At 38.3% G+C, this 16,208-nt stretch overlaps 1 protein-coding gene across 1 annotated transcript in view; it reads left to right on the forward strand.

Annotated features, from left to right (window-relative positions):
- The window catches only part of CAMK1D (calcium/calmodulin dependent protein kinase ID), a 457,058-nt gene extending 447,056 nt beyond the window's left edge, over positions 1-10,002 (forward strand). Inside the window, exons 10-11 of the mRNA XM_003771427.4 lie at positions 779-917; positions 2,464-10,002. Coding sequence (XP_003771475.1) covers positions 779-917; positions 2,464-2,582 — 258 coding nt within the window. The 3' untranslated portion in view covers positions 2,583-10,002. The remainder of the gene's footprint in view (positions 1-778; positions 918-2,463) is intronic.
- The last annotated feature ends 6,206 nt before the right edge of the window (positions 10,003-16,208 follow it).

The raw sequence follows: 16,208 nt of genomic DNA on the forward strand, positions 1-16,208 counted from the left end.
ATCATGGAATCAGATATAACTGAAACAGTTGCACCTTCCAGAGCCTATGCCCCAAATGTACAGCCTTTGACAGCCCAGGGTCATCTCTACCCACTTTGAAGCAGAAGAATGTGATGTTAATGCAAGATGGGATCCACAATGGAAAATATAAGACTGTTGTAAAAACATGAACTTCTAAGATATGACAGTATACTATGTTTTGAATATGTCATTTAGATTCTTAACTCATATTTATGAAAAGGAGAGGTTTCTATCACTAAAGTGACCAGGTTAGATCATTCATTATACATATCATGGAAGGGATTTACATAGCATTTACATTGAGTTGGACGAGGGGACCTCAAAGCTGTACCTTCCATCATTTAACTCTAATCCAAATTATCATGAGATAATTTCATTATCTCATGAATGCTATTCTATATATGAAATATTCCTTAAATAAAATAGCCTTTCAAATCTAGATTTACATTTAAACAGAATGCCTTACCTGGAGAGCTTAGCCACTGCTCTTTGACTTCACTTGAAATCTGGTGAAATAGTTGCTTTTCATCCCAACAGACTCTCCTATAAATGGGGATGATTTTAGATGAAGAAACAATGTTTCACTCTCATAAACTTCTTTCCTAAAACATCATGAGAACATTTTGACTTCTGAGAACTCTGGAAAACTAGCAATAACTGATGAAATCAAAGGACCAAAATTGTGCCTTTTCCAATTAACTTAGTTTATTCCTTGTGCTTTTTTTTTTCTTTCTTCCTTTCTCTTTCTAAATCTCAGCAAGCATTCAATGCCACAGCTGTGGTGAGACATATGAGGAAATTGCATCTCGGCAGCAGCCTGGACAGTTCAAATGCAAGTGTGTCAACCAATCTCAGTCTGGCCAGCCAGCTCCCTGACGGGACAGCCCGAAAAGATTGTGAGTGCCCATCACAAGACACCTCGGCTGCCGCTACTTAGGGATGTTCTGGTGGGGCGAGGATTCCCAGTCAGCAATCATTTTCAGGAAATCTGAATCCAAGTTCATCTCAGCCTACTTGTCTCTCTTCAGCTTTTAAATTAAAACAAATGTGGTTCATGCATCATTTTTTCTTTATTTTATTAGATAATATACAAGTGTATGTCTCTCTCTCTACACATACACACACACAATCATACAGTCACACACATACCCCTTCTAACTTAAACAAGTATTTCACTCTGAATTTGTTGATTGGAACTCAAAATAGTATGAATAATGGCTACATCACTATTGGAGACCACAAAAGTCTAGTGGAACTTCATATATAACAGAACTAATACTAATAATAACCTTATCTTTAAACCTTTTCATCTCTCTGAACCCTTATGCCTGGAAGTTTCTAAATTTTAGTTAGAGACTTGTCTTATAAGTTACAATAGCAACAGCATGCCATTATTGAGCTCTTTATGTCTCCCTTTCAATGGTATAAGCATTAGGACTTTTTTTCCATGCTCCTTCACTTCCCAAGTCATATCCATTTGCCCAGTTTCTTCACTAAAGTATGGTAAATATGATTCAGTTACTCAAACTACTCCACTGTGAGGTGACTTCAAGGGTACTAATTCCATGTAGTTGAAGTGACACATAAGAAATAGTGTGATTTAGAGGAAAAAGCCAATCTCAGTCAGAAAAATCCGAGTTAAGAAATAGCGTGACTTAGAGGAAAAAGCTGAGTTCCAGTTCCCCACCCCCCACATTCCCTGCCCATGTGACCCCCCCCCCTTCCCATGTTCCAGACAATTTCCTAAGACTCTTTGGGTACAGAGAAGGTGCTGATCTGGATTAGTAGGAGGACTTTTCTCATGGGGAGTTTCTTACATTTGTGAAATTATGAGCTGGGGAGAAAAACAGTCACATGGAGTATTTGCCATCATTCGTTTAGCTTAGCTCAGGTTTAAAGTCCTAAAAAAAAAGTCTACTCCATATGTTCCCTGTTAGGACTGCATCTACTCTCCAGTTGTAAGCCAAATTGCTGCTTTAGCTCCTACTTTGATCTCTGGAGAAATGAAGTCCTTTCCAGGGCAGTTTCTTTTGGATTCTAGGAGATTCTAATTGAAGCAATTTGACTGGAGATTTCCCTGCTTCTTCCAGAAACCTTCATCCTTCCCAAGAGCACCTAAAGTTGCACCAATGAATAACTAAATCGGGTCCCAATTAGTCCATCTGGAAATCAAGCAGTTTAAACTGCTGCCCCTTTCCATTTTTATCTATGTACCATAAATTCTCATTAACCTACGGTTCCAGCAATTTAGATGGGGAAAGGGATGGGGGTCTTACAGAAATTCCAACCAAAGACTTGAGGTTCTGAACCTATCTCATGCTTAGGTTCAACATGCACGTTCATTTCTCCAGTAATAAATTTAGTTGTGATACGATGTCTCATGGACTTGTGATGCTGTTTTTGGTTAACATTGTTCATTGTCCTTTCTGGCTTCTCTTCCAGGCCTGGCATCCTCCACACTCTGTAGTTTTATTTCCTCCTCTTCGGGTGTCTCTGCAGTAGGAGCTGAGCGGAGACCAAGGCCAACCACTGTGACCACAGTCCACACTGGCAGCAAGTGACTGTTCCCAGAGGTGGAGGCCGGGCTGGTGGGGGAGAGGGAAGAGCTAGGAAAGAAGGCCCCACCAGTGGCCAGCAGGACGTGATCTCACCTGAGTGATTTCACCTTGCATGGTGCCCCTTCCTGCACAGGACTGGAAGACGAAGCTTTTTTTATGGCCATATTTTATACTGCAATTCTGAAGTGTTCATTTCTCACGAACTTTACAGACTCAAGGGGAGCCAATTTAACTGGTTGGATCTGGTGCTGTATATACGAGTCTAGAGATGCTCTAACTGAATGGACCTTCACATTCCTCACCCCCCCCCATTCCCCCGTCATTTACTCTCTTTTCTCAGTGTAGGTAACAGTATATGTTGTATTTTTTTCATTAATGACAAAAAAAAAAAAAGGTTTCAACTGGATTATTTAAATATTGGTAACTTCAGTGCATAAGGTATTTCTTTTCTTTTTAAGAAGAATTTCCTTTTAAGTCATACATGAAGCTCTTTAGAAAGTAGAGATTTCCATCCAACCCCACCCAGAGATTATTTTTATTCCCAGGGGGATTGAAAATGATTTTCTAAAAATCTACCAAAATAGGATAGAAGCTCTGTCTCCCAGCATAATTGTTCACTTGACTTCAAGTTCTCCTTTTTATTATCTCCCTTCTTAGGAAGGGCAGCTCACTGCACAAGGCAACCCAGCCATTCAGCATTTGGGGTTATTCTCTCCTAAGGAGGTTCTTAGAAGTGTGCTGCCTGTCATGACCCTTTTCCACATCAGCCATCACAGAACACTCAATAAATAAATCAAGAAAACAGTAGCCATGACATGATTTAAGTCATACAGAACATGAAGCCTATTCCCCAGAGGCCTGAAACTTAAGAAACTCCCTTGCAATGAGGAAAGGGGTGTTTTTCCATACCAAACTTCAGGAATGAATTCAGGTTTTCTGGGGAAAAGAGCTCTCCTGGGGATGACCTACAGAGCTGATGTTTCCATAGCAACTTTACAGGATAAACTTGCTCTGGTTGACATGCTCATACATCGAAAAGCTTTCCTTGCATAAGAAAACTACCACAATTTTATTGTTAAAACTTACTGCCCACACGCAGCTATCATTTCTCAGAAGAGGGGTGACATCTAAAAGCTCTGCCCTCTGTCTTAAAGCTATGCAGATTTAAAATTCTCTCTTTCAACTTTTTGGAAAATATTTTTCATTATCAAAAATCTCTCATAACCCCAGCACATAAAAGTTGCTACTCCAGCTCTCTAAATTATTCCCATCTGGATCAGTGGGAAGAATCAAGGGAGAGTTCATTTCACTGGCCACATTCAGTACACATTTAGTGGAAAACACAAGTGACAACACCCATATTGGCTTAGTGAGTTGCAGCTGGCCCTTTTAGGCCAGTCACAGAATTTGTAGAATCAGAAGAACCAAAGACCCATCTATAGGTATACACCACTAGCAAGTGCAGAGTAAAAAGGGTGAATTTGTTCTTCAAGTAGACTTCATAGATAGATACTGTTTAGAGGAAGCCCAAGATAGATAGGTGGTTCAGAATGCTGACTTTGCCAAGGATGGCATCCTGAGCACAGAATAGCGTCAGCATCTAGCCAGTCAGAGTATCCAATGAGATGTACCAGATGTAAACAATACACCTACTTCCCTGGGAATTAACTCTTCTGGCCTTTGTCCTTCTGCCCTCCTCATGTACAATAAGATAATCTTTCAGAAGTTAATTGAATTCAAAAAACCTCAAATACATTTGTACAATTAGGTTTCCTAAAGTTATTTTCCCCTCATCTCCCTACTTTTATCAATCTCCAAACAAATATATTTTAGCTACATTCACCACAGTGTTAGCATACACATGCTTCTTGCCCCGGGTCTTTGAAGATGGCACTACTGATGGGGAAGTACACAAGTCAGCATGATTAAAAAGACAGATTGGGGCAAATCCTTTAGCAACAACAGTTTTTTGCTGCTGCTTTGATACCCATCATTCTCTGAACTATATGGGGAAAAGAAAGCAAGAAGATTGCTTATATTTGGAAAGTCAGAAAATATATTAACTTGGTCTTTTTTTTTCCAAAAAAGAGTATCACATGGGTTGGAAAGACAGTAATAATTGTGTGCAGCAGCTGTGTTCAGACAGTTTCCAACTTCAGAAGGAAAATGATCTTTGTATCATACATAGTATTCAAGAAAAGTCCAGTGTTTCACTATGAAATTAATAGTTTTCACCTGCATGACTAATGGGTAACATCAAAGCTTATGTCATTCATGATTGCAAAATGATAAATGATACTTTGCAAGGGATCCTCCCGGCACTACAGTGCATGCTAAAAAAAAAAATTACAGCCTTATTTAAAAAGCAAAAATTTGAAGCTATATTCTGGAAATTATTCATGATGACAAAGATTTTTCTTTTCCTGGAAGAAATTTATGAGATGCATGTTATACAAAGAGTGCATGCAATTAATCTGAAATAATGACATGGTTGGAAGATGCAAAACAACTAGAAAGCTTTTTTAAAATCTCATTTGTGGATATATTCTTCAAGTTGGATCATTTTTCTGACACAGTGCAGTGCTGATGTGTGATCCCTCTCTGTCTCAAATCAGCACTAGTATATTCTGGAGTCCAGGCTAATCAATTTAAGTATCTTTTCTATGTAAAATGTGACAATGCAGATTGGATTTGATATCCCCATACCTTGCTCCTAGAATAGAAAAGATATTTCCATTGAAATTTTATACTTTAAGAGAGTATGTGGACTATTAAGCTTCTCGGTTGGTAAAAGAAAAATGAATGGTTTTCCTTGAACAGTGAATAAAAGAGAATTTGTTAAGCACTTATTATGTATTAGACACCATGTTAATGCTGGGGCTACAAATACAAGGATAATATCTGCTATTACAAAATGGGAAAAGCAAGAATTTTACTAGGGATAGTCAACCTAGACAAGAATTGGAGTTGAAAGCATGCTGTGGTAGGCTTTTAAATGTGAAAATGTTGTCTTATAAGAGAGAAGTGAGACATATTTTGCATGGCTTCAAGAGGTCCAAAACCAGGAGGAATAGGTAGAAGTGATAGAATTATAGATTTAAGCTTGATGTTAGGGAAAACTGCCTAGCAGAGTGATCCCCAAAGAGTGACCTTGTCAATAAGGATTTATTATGTACTAGAAATAGAAAGGTAAAAACAAGTCCTTGTCTTCAAGGAGTAGTTTCTATTCTAGTGTGAAACAATATGTAAATAACTAAATGCAAGATATACAGAGTAGATAGTAGGCAATCTAAAGGAGAAAGATGCTGCTTAAGAGTGGAAATCGTCAAGCAGAGCTTCAGTGGTCATTTGTCAAGGATGGGTAATTGTGATTCTTCTTGAGGACTGGATTCAACAAAGAGTCTCATGATTTTATGACTCTGTGATTCTATTTTTATTTTGGCTTCAATAGGAAAGGATATTTTTGTGGTATGATTTTTAGGATCTTATTTGTAAAACAATGGGTTTATAATTAAAGTTGAAGACAGTGCAGTTTGATCAAAGCAAAGAGATGAAGAATAGATGGTATATGATCACTGGCTTCAAAGAAACCCAGTTAATGTCTTATTTTATTGGACCTACGGTCCACAATTTGGCACTTTTAACTTTGTATAGCAAGTGTCTCTATCCTTTCTCCTCCCTTTCTGTCTCTCCCTTCCCCCACCAAAACTAGAGGAAATATTTTTAATTGATGTCTAAATATCTTGCTTCTCTCGACTCTCCCACCCACCTACGTATCTTTCCTTTCCCAGCAGATTTGCTTCCCTAAAACACACTTCTGTCCAAACTCTGCCATGTAGAACTAACACTGAGGAAGAGAGAAAGACAAGCTCCTTGGGTACCCTTTTGGTATCTCTTCCCAAGGCAGCCCTTTTCTCACTAGTAAACTCTCTAGAGCTGCTCCCAGCTTCTTCACTGGAGTATCTCCTTCTCTTCCTCCCAGATTTCAAGTGGATTGAAATTGTGGCCATCAGTTTTGTTAGAGGCAGAGAGAAAGAGAAATACAAAGCACCAGTGCAAAGCATGTAACTTTGAAAGGCCCTTGAGAACTGGTTTTAGTTCTCTGACTAGGTAGAGTGGCTTTGTAGCCCTTCTGGTACGTAAGTAAGAAGATAGAAGACAGCCTTTTCATTTCATGCTGTGACCCTGGGCAAGTCACTTAATTTCTGTCTGCCTCAGTTTCCCCATCTGTAAAATGGGGACAATAATAGCACCTACCTCCCAGGGTTGTTGTGAGGATAAAATGAGATAATATTTGTAAAGTGCTTTGTAAACCATAAGGCTCTATATACATGCTAGCTAGTATTATCATTATTAAACGACACTGAATTTCTCACTCTCGAAATTTCCCCATTGTAAACATAAAAGCAGGAATAAGAGCTTTCCTTAGACTTTTTCCCATTAAAGTGGTCAGTGCATATGGAGGGGAAATAAGAAACCTCAACATTTCTAAGTGGTTCAGATCACCTGGTATTTTCCCACTTCCTGGACATCTACAGTGCCTCTGTCAATGCAGTCACTTCTAAAGACCTAGAGGATTTCTGTTAGTGATGTTAGTGTCAGATCAGGAAAAGCCCTAGTCTCTCTACAAATTCAGTTAGTATGAAATAAACTTATCTATTTATGCAAGAGAATTCTTAAGTACTCACCTCAGCAATTGGCCAGGAAGGGGTTATTGGAAGAATCTAAAGCCTAGCCTCAATTTTCTGATCTAACCTATAATTTTTGGCCCTGCTCACTTTGTACTTTGGAAAGCCATCCCTGAATACCCTGTGTGATACTAGGTAAAGCATTATCAGGAAAGAATCTTTTCCCAGGAAAACTCTATGAACCCAAGGGTGTAAGGACCCTGAAAGAGGGATCAGGGAAGATGTCCCAGAGATCATTTCCCCAAGAAGCTTGACAAGATCAAACATTTCAAAGGTTAAGTACCAATCTTACTGAGGATTTTACAAAGGATTTGACTTTTGATGAGGAACGCATGAATTAAAACAATAAAAAAAGAGCAAATGAATTTGGTCCTACTATACTTGTTATATAGAGCACTGTGGTTCGGCTAGTCTGGTTCTACAAAATATTCCATTAAGTGAATTTATAATGAAATTCTTTTCTTAATATTTTAATGCAATAGAATTAGGGTTATTCCTCATACCTCAACTTCTGAAAGGAGCTTTTATCCCTGAACCTTTAACCTTCATGTGATTTATTCTATACTCCCAAAAGAAAAAGAGATGCAGAGGTGTTTTGTTTGGGTCTGATGCGGTATCCCAAAAGTCTTTATTCATTTTAAGTTTTTGTAGCTTTAAACGGAACTAAGATTTGGGGACACTTGGTACCAGTTAGAAGGTCAAGGACAATTCAGCTCTTCTTTTCTAGCATTTTCATATTTAGAAAGAAAAAAGGGCATAGGAGATCTTCTAAGTCAAATAAAATGCTGCTGAAGAACACAATCAGCATCCTCCCGTTTGAAAACTGGACGGAACTGGAGTGCATGTCATTTAAACTGCACAGCCTCTTCTTACTTTCCCTGCAGAGGTGGCCTTTCCTTTAAACACATTCCAGACCAAGCACTATTCAGCTTGTCTTTGGAGAAGGGCTTAAGAGCATATAGATGTCATCAGTCATTATTGGTGAATGTCCGACCCTGAATGGAGACTTATAGATGGTATTAGCCCGAAAGATCCCAATCTTTTGATTGTTGTGACTGAAAACACTGAACTGCAAGAGCTGATGTTTGGGGGAACAATTCTGGGATTGTGGGAGAGGGGAAGAAATAGAAAAGTTTTCTCCTTCCAGAAAGTAGCCAAAGGCTTTCTTCATGGGCTGCAACCACTTCAGTATGTCTGTCAAAGAGGATGAGGAAAAGGGAGAATGAGGAGCCCACATGTAAACCATACTTTCCTTGCGGTTCCAGCATATCCCAATTCACAGCCCAGTCACCTGCAAACCTAGCATCTCTCGGTATGCACCAATCTGTTTTGGCCACACTGTGAAGTCCGCCGTGCATGCTGACAAAGGCTTGATCTTTCTTATGCTCTGTATAATAGGTAGCACCAAGGCTAAGCTAGAAAGTCATTCGGTTCATGTTCTATTCCTTCCCTTCTCTCCGCATCGAGAGCAGTTCTTTTGGCCACGTTTTAGGGGGGACTCTGTTTTCAGCAAACCCAAGGAGCCCTATCTTGGGAAGCCAAACCCTCAGCATGTGACGCTAAATTTGGTCTTGTAGACTAAGCAAATTGTGGAATGGCTTCAGTTCCTGTATCTTTCTACACCAAAGGGATGAATTCCTGTTATAATGACCCTTTGTAATCCCTATTGCCGCTTCTGTATTTGCCATAAAACAAGTTTTTAATCTTTTTGTCTCCAGGGAACTTTGCGCATTATTGTATCTTCCAATTGCTTATTGTATTATTTTACTTTTGGGTGATTTTATTTTCTTCTGGGACAGGAAATAAAGATTGTTTGGGGAGAAGGTTGGGACCCTGGTCACAGACATGCTGTTGTCTACAAGTTCCAGATGTAAACTGTGTACCAATCGTAAGCATAGTTGTTATTTCCTCCCCACTCCCTATCCCTGCCTGCCTGCCCCATACCCCTGGCAGGGCAGCAGTGACCAAGGCATGGTGCTAACCCAGATAATGATGGCCATCTTGGTTTGGGAAGGAGTCAGAGGAAAAGAAAACGCTGTTAAGAGTGCTGCTTATAAGCCTTGGGTTGGATGGCAGAAATCATCAGTGCTTTCACACAAAAAATGCTTGATTTTGTCTAGCAAGTGATCAGAAATATCCATTTTTTTTCTTCTGGAGACGCACACAGTGACATTGTGACAGCGTCTTCACTGTGGGTCCCAAAAGCCAGGGTTTCAGAAAAGCATTGTTTACTCCTTCAGTGTTCTAGTCAAGAGGCATACAACGTATATTCTGTTCAGAGTCAAATTTGCAATAATTTCCAAATTGGCATCTGTTGCTACATGTAATGTAACTGGCCCTCTCTCTCTTCCCCTAAATGCAAGCATGTTTTCTAAAAGCTTACAACTTTGAATTCAGGAATGTCCATGTGCCTATTATTATCAGGCTTGTGATTGGTTCAATTTTTGCTTGTTCAAAAGAAGGGAAATTGTGTATTTACTCCATGCATGTAATAACACTGCAAAAAGTTTAACCTACATAGGTTTGAGAAACTGCAAAATTGTTCATGGGGCTATGTAGCAAATGATTCTCTGCCTTGACAATCATGTATACATATCAAAATTTCTATCATAATGATAAAGGGATTGATGACTACTTGTTTTCCTCCAATAAAGATAATCAAATCACCAACAGATGATGTGGTTTGTAACAAAGAACGGAATAAAAATGTTTCGGCCTTGTGGCCAGCTTTCTGACATTCTATCTTCCTTTTTCCCCCATTCTTGGTTGAGGAGAATAAGTTACTTGGAAATGTGCTTTGAAGCACAATGAAATTCAAATATTCATTTCACCTGCATAAGGTATTAAGTTTTATAGGAAAAAACCTTGCTTTTATAGTTCTTGTAGATTTCAAATTATTTTGCTAATATACATATATAATCATTTTATTCTTATCCTCGAAAAGCTTCAGTGGCTCCCTGTTGCCCATAGGATAAAATATGAATTCTTTATTCTGATATTTTGTGTCTTTTCTATTCTGATTGGGAGGGCAGGTAGGTGGTGCAGTGAGTAAAGTCCCAGGCCTGGAGTCAGAAAGATTCATCTTCCTGATTTTGAATTTGGCCTAAGACACTAGCTCTGTGACTTTGGTTGAGTCACTTAACTGGTTTGCCTCAGTTCCTGATATGTTAATTGGGCTAGAGAAGGAAATGGCAAAACACTCTAGTATCTTTGCCAAGAAAACTCTTAACAGGGTCATGAAGAGTCAGACGTGACTGAAAAATGATTGAACGCCACCACATTCTGGCTCCAACTTTGTAGCATTTTACTGCACTTATCGCCTCACATATTTCAATTTAATTCCATTAAAGAGGCAGCTTGATGCAAGGAAAAGAGTACTAGATTTGGAATCAGAGAATTCATATTCTTAACTACTAACTGTGAGACTGATCAAATCACTTAGTATCTCAGTATCCCAATATCTCTCATCTGTAGAGCGGCTGAGCCAGACTGCCTCTGAAGCACGTTCTAGGGCTAAATATATGTTCTGATGATTTCGTAAGTTAACTAGCATTTATTAAGCACCCGTTATGTTCAGAACACTGTGCTACCTAGAAGAAACTCCTACCTTCTAAGAGCTGAAAAGCTATTTCATTTTACATTAACTTCTTGAGGGCAGACTGTCTTTTGCCTCTTTTTGTATCCCAGCACTTAGCACGGTGCCTGCCTGCCACAAAGTAGGTGCTAAATAAATGTCTACTGAATTGAATATGGCACATAGACGAATTCAATTTCCATTCAATTTAATAAACATTCCTTAATTATCCTCAGAGCAACCTAGACAAAATAATCTAGGAAAATTTGAGGTGAAAGAAAATAATTTCAGCCAGGGAAGAGAGCCAGAGAAACCTTTCGTGGAGGATGACCTTCAAGGATTTTAACAAAGATAGGAAAGGGATAATAAAAAGGGAACAAATTCCAGACACAGGAGAAAGTCTGTGCAAATTCATAGAGTTAGATACTAAAAGGGGATCTACCCCCAAAATGTCACCTGATATAAATGATTCTCTGTCTCCCTTCTTCTCTGTCTCTGGCCGTGTCTCTATCTCATTGTCTCTGTCTCTCACTCTGTATCTTCCTTCCTTTGTGTCTCTCTGTCCATCTGTCCCTCTGTCCATCTGTCCCTCTGTCTGTCTCTCATCTCTGTGTCAGTCTCTCGTCTCTGTGTCAGTCTCTGTCTCTCTCTCAGTCTCTCTCTTTCTCTGTCTCTCTCTCACACACACACACCCTAGTGTTGGTATAATCTGATTAAAAGATTACCCCTCTTTGCATCTCCCTTTGGATCTCTCTTTGCACTCCCAACATTTACTACTGATGTGATAACAGCATTTACCTTCTGCAAGCTTCAGTTTCCTTCTCTGTAAAATTAAGATTGTAGACTTAGAACTTGAGGGACCCCTAGAAATAATAAAATTCAATCTCTTCATCTTACAGATGAGTAAATTGAGGCCCAAAGAAGGTAAGGGATGACTATCACCCAGGTCATAGAGCCTGTCTGAGCCAGGATTTAAACAGAAGTATTCCTGATCCTAGATCCAGAACTCTACCTAACTCATGGGGTAATTGTGAGGAAAACACTTGGTAAACCTTCTTAAACATTTAAAAAGTGAGTTCATTGATCACAGGTTTTTGAGTTAGAAGGTCTTATAGCCCATCTAGTCTAAGATTCATTGTACAGATGAGAAAATGGCATGGGGAGGAAGGGGTTCAGAAAAAATAAGTGACTTACCCAAGTTCACTCAGGAAATAAATGGGAGAATTGGACATGATCTAGGCCTCTGATTCCAAATGTAGTGCTCCCTCCACTACACCTCAATGTGTGATACTTTGTCAAATGGACCAAGCTCAGGACTGAGATAGGTTAGGTTCCTTCCTCAGACACTTATAGAAACATTCATCATCATCATCATCATCATCATCATCATTATTGCCTGTCACTTAGTAGGTGCTTGATAAATGCAAGATGACCTACTATATTGGTGCAATATAATAAGCAATCACATATGAATGCATTTGTTACTGACATGAGTCAAGTAAACATAAAATAATAGTAAATATGTTTCAATTTATATTTAATATTCCTTTAAATTTATATCTTTAAAAATAAATAATAAAATAAAAAATAATGATAAAACCAAAAATCCACAATTGTTCAAAGCATACATTTTCCCCCTGATTTTTAATGCCAACTGACAGCAGCACATATGAAGCAGGCAGGTTGGGGAGAATTTTCTATTTAATAATAATCCTGCTTCTGTCTGGTCAAGTTATCCTCAAAAGCATTTCTTAGCACTCGCTAGGTTGCAGGTTCCCAGTTAAGAGCTGGTGGATATACACAGTATGGCAAAAGACAGTCTCTACTCTTGAGAAGCTCACATGGAGGAGATAACATGTAACCTACTATGTGTATCAGAAATATAGAGAGTAAAATGGGGATAATCTCAGGGAAAAGTCACTAGAATTAAAGGGGACCAGGAAGAGCTTTGACTTCACATGAGGGAGAAACACTGTCTCCCAAGTTCCACTTTTGAATAGCGTTTGCCAACTCAGTGGGGTCAATAGACAGAGTGCTGGGACAGCAAAACTCTTCTGGAGTTCAAATCTGACCTCAGACACTTCCTAGTTTGTGACCCTGGGCAAGTCACACAATCTTATTTGCCTCAGTTTCCTCATCTGTAAAATTATCTAGAGAAGAAAATGGCAAACCATTCCAGTATCTTTGCCAAGAAAACCCCACAGGGGCTCACAAAGAATCAGTCCCGACTGAAAACAACTGAACCCAATAAAGGTGATTCAATTAGCATTGATTAAGTACATATCATGTGCTAGGCATTTTGCTAGGGACAGGACATACAAAGACAAAACAAGAAACCATTTCTGCATTAAAGGAGCTAATAGTTCTGAGTGTGACAGAAAGGAGCAAATGGAGACATAGTAATTTGAGGAGGGAAAGAATGGAGAAGTGGGGGATATTTCAAAGAATAGGGAGTATTTGAGGCACCTTAACTGAATGATACTGAGAAGGGGAAAATGAGGAAGGAGGGGTACCTTCCAGACATTGGGATATGGAAGGAAAATAAAAATTATAATAGCTAGCATTTATATACCATATTAAGATTTGCAAAGTGCTTTCAAATATTACTGTCGCCATTTTACAAATGAGGAACCTGAGGTAGACAATGATTGACTTTCCCAGGGTCATAGACCTAGTTAATGTCTAAGCCTGGATTTGAATTCAGACATTCCTAGATCCAAATCTAGTGCTCTTATCTACTGGACCACCTCACTGCATAGTATGAGCTTGTGTGCATTGTTTAGTTTTTCTTTACATTGACCTAAAATTTGCCCCTCCAACCTCTATCCCATCGTTCCAAGTTCAGCTTTTTTTGAAGCCAAGCAGAATGAGTCTTTTTTAATATCAGCTTTCATAATCTTCATCAATTTTCTCTTCTTTGAGATAAAAATCCCCAGTTCCCTCAAATGGCCTTGTATGGAATGGTGGGTCTCCAGTCTCTTTAAGCATTCTGTTTGCCTTCTTCTGGCCCTGATTAGTTATTAGGAGTCCTTTCTAAAATGTGATTTGTAGACCCCAACACAGTATGACTAGGGCAATGAATATGTCACTTACTTGCTTCTGGACTCTCTATATTGTACTCAGGGAAATTTTTACGTCAATTTTTACCCCTTTTTAAGACCTCTAATTCCTATTAAATTTCATCTTCTTAGATTTAGCCTAACATTCTAACCTGTCAAGGTCTTTGGGAGATCCTGGCTGTCATTCAACACATAAATTTATGTCTCATAAATCAAGGTTCTTTTCCACGAAGTTTTCCAAGACCCATGTAGATAATTTTTTTAAAACCTACAATTCTATTTAGTGTATGGCACACAGTGGTACCCTGCCATATTTTTGTTTTTGTTCTTCAGTTCTTTCCATGTATTTATATCTCATCTCTATATTTATAGGGTGAGTAAGTACAATGAAAAATCAGACACCAGATTTAAGTCTTTTACTATTTAGTATACAAAGCAGGAGTTTTATGGAATATGAATTAAAGAAGGAAAAGATGGGAGATCACTTAGAAGGTTGTTGGAATGGTTCAGGTGAGAAATGACAAAGTGCTGCCTTGGGATATTGGCAATTTGGGAGAAGAAAGGAACAGATGTGAACAATATTGTTGATTTACAATCAACAAGACAAGAGGATAAGTGAAGACAGAAAAGTCAAAGATCACTGCAATGTTTGAAGTCTAAGTGACCTGGAAGATAGACAACAATACCAACAACAGACATAGAGAAAATTAGGGGGAGGTAAAAGTTTTAGAGGGAGAGCACAATGACTTCACTCTTGAATATATGGAGTTTGAAGTCCTACCAATTCATCTTTGTGAAGAAACCCAAGTTAGCAAGTGAATAAGTAGGAGTGGAACTCGGGAATGATACTGGGACTGGATTGGGGGGTTATTTGTGTGAAGATAATCACTGAGGCTTGGGAGTAGTTGAGATCACCAGGGTGGGGGGTATAGAGATTGAATAGGATGGAGGACAAAGCCTTGGGGAACATCCCCCCTTGGGATAAGGAAGCATTTACCAATGAAACAAACTGAGAAGTTGCCAAATGAGTAGGAAGAGAAACAGGAGAAAACAGTGTCGTGGGAGTAAAAGAAGAATGAGGGTGTTCATCTGTGTCAAATGCTAGGAAAGCTGAAGGAAGATAAAGCCCGAGAAAAGACCAGTAGACCTGGTGAAGAAATCGTTATTGGCAGCACTGAGAGCACATTCCATTACCGTGGAGTAAAAAAAAAATGAATATAAATACCGAGACATGCATAGAAACGGATGCCAAGTGAAATAAGCAGAACTAGAATGAGGACAACAGTGGCTACAAGGTAAATGGAAAGAAATTCATTTGGAAGAATGAAAAGGCAGTAATATCAAAGGAATTAAAGAAAAAATATTAAGGTAGGAAACTTAGCAGTCAGATCTTAAACTATTATAAAGCCATAATTACAAAAAAAAAAAAAAACCAACTCTCTGATATTGGTTAAGAAATAAAAAAGTAGATCAAGAGAAGAGACACAATTTACAACAGCAACTAAGTGTGATAACCTTGTATCTGATAAATGTAAAGACTTAAGATTTGGGGATAAGAATTTATTGTTTGGTAAAAATTGTTGGGGAAGCTGGAAAGCAATATGGCAGAAATGGGGCAGAGATCAATATCTTACATAATTTACCAAGATAAAGTCAAAATGGATACATGACATGGATATAAAAGAGAGATATTACAAAAACAATTAGAAGAACATATCATTAGATTTATGGACAGGTGAATAATTTATGAATAAACAAGATCGAGAGAGCAAAGTTAGGTGTAAAATGGATAGTTTCAATACATTAAATTTTAAAAGGTATATAAAACAATGGGAGAGGGTAGTGTTATAGACAGTTTACCAGATAAAGTTATCATATCTCAAATATATAAAAAACTTTGTCAAATTTATAAAAATACAAGTTATTCCCCAATTAATAAATAGTCAGAGGCTACATGTGGACAGTTTTCCAATGAAGAAATCAAAATAACCAAGAGCAAGAGAAAGGGGAAGGGAGGGAAAGAGAGAAGGAAAGAGGGGAGGGAGGAAGGAAAGAGGGGAGGGAGGGAGGAAGGAAGGTAGGAAATTTCATATATATATATACATATATAAATACACACACACATATACACAAAATTTTATATATATGTATATATATATATACATATACACACACATACACAAAAGACATCAATAAAAATTTAAATAATTGTTTTAAATTTAAAATTTTAAATAAAATTTGAGAGTACATTCTATTCAACTGGTTGTTGCCTGATCTTGCCTTATATTCTTTCAACCTAATGTATTTG

The sequence above is a fragment of the Sarcophilus harrisii genome, chromosome 5, assembly GCF_902635505.1.
Source record: "Sarcophilus harrisii chromosome 5, mSarHar1.11, whole genome shotgun sequence".
Classification (NCBI taxonomy): Eukaryota; Metazoa; Chordata; class Mammalia; order Dasyuromorphia; family Dasyuridae; genus Sarcophilus; species Sarcophilus harrisii.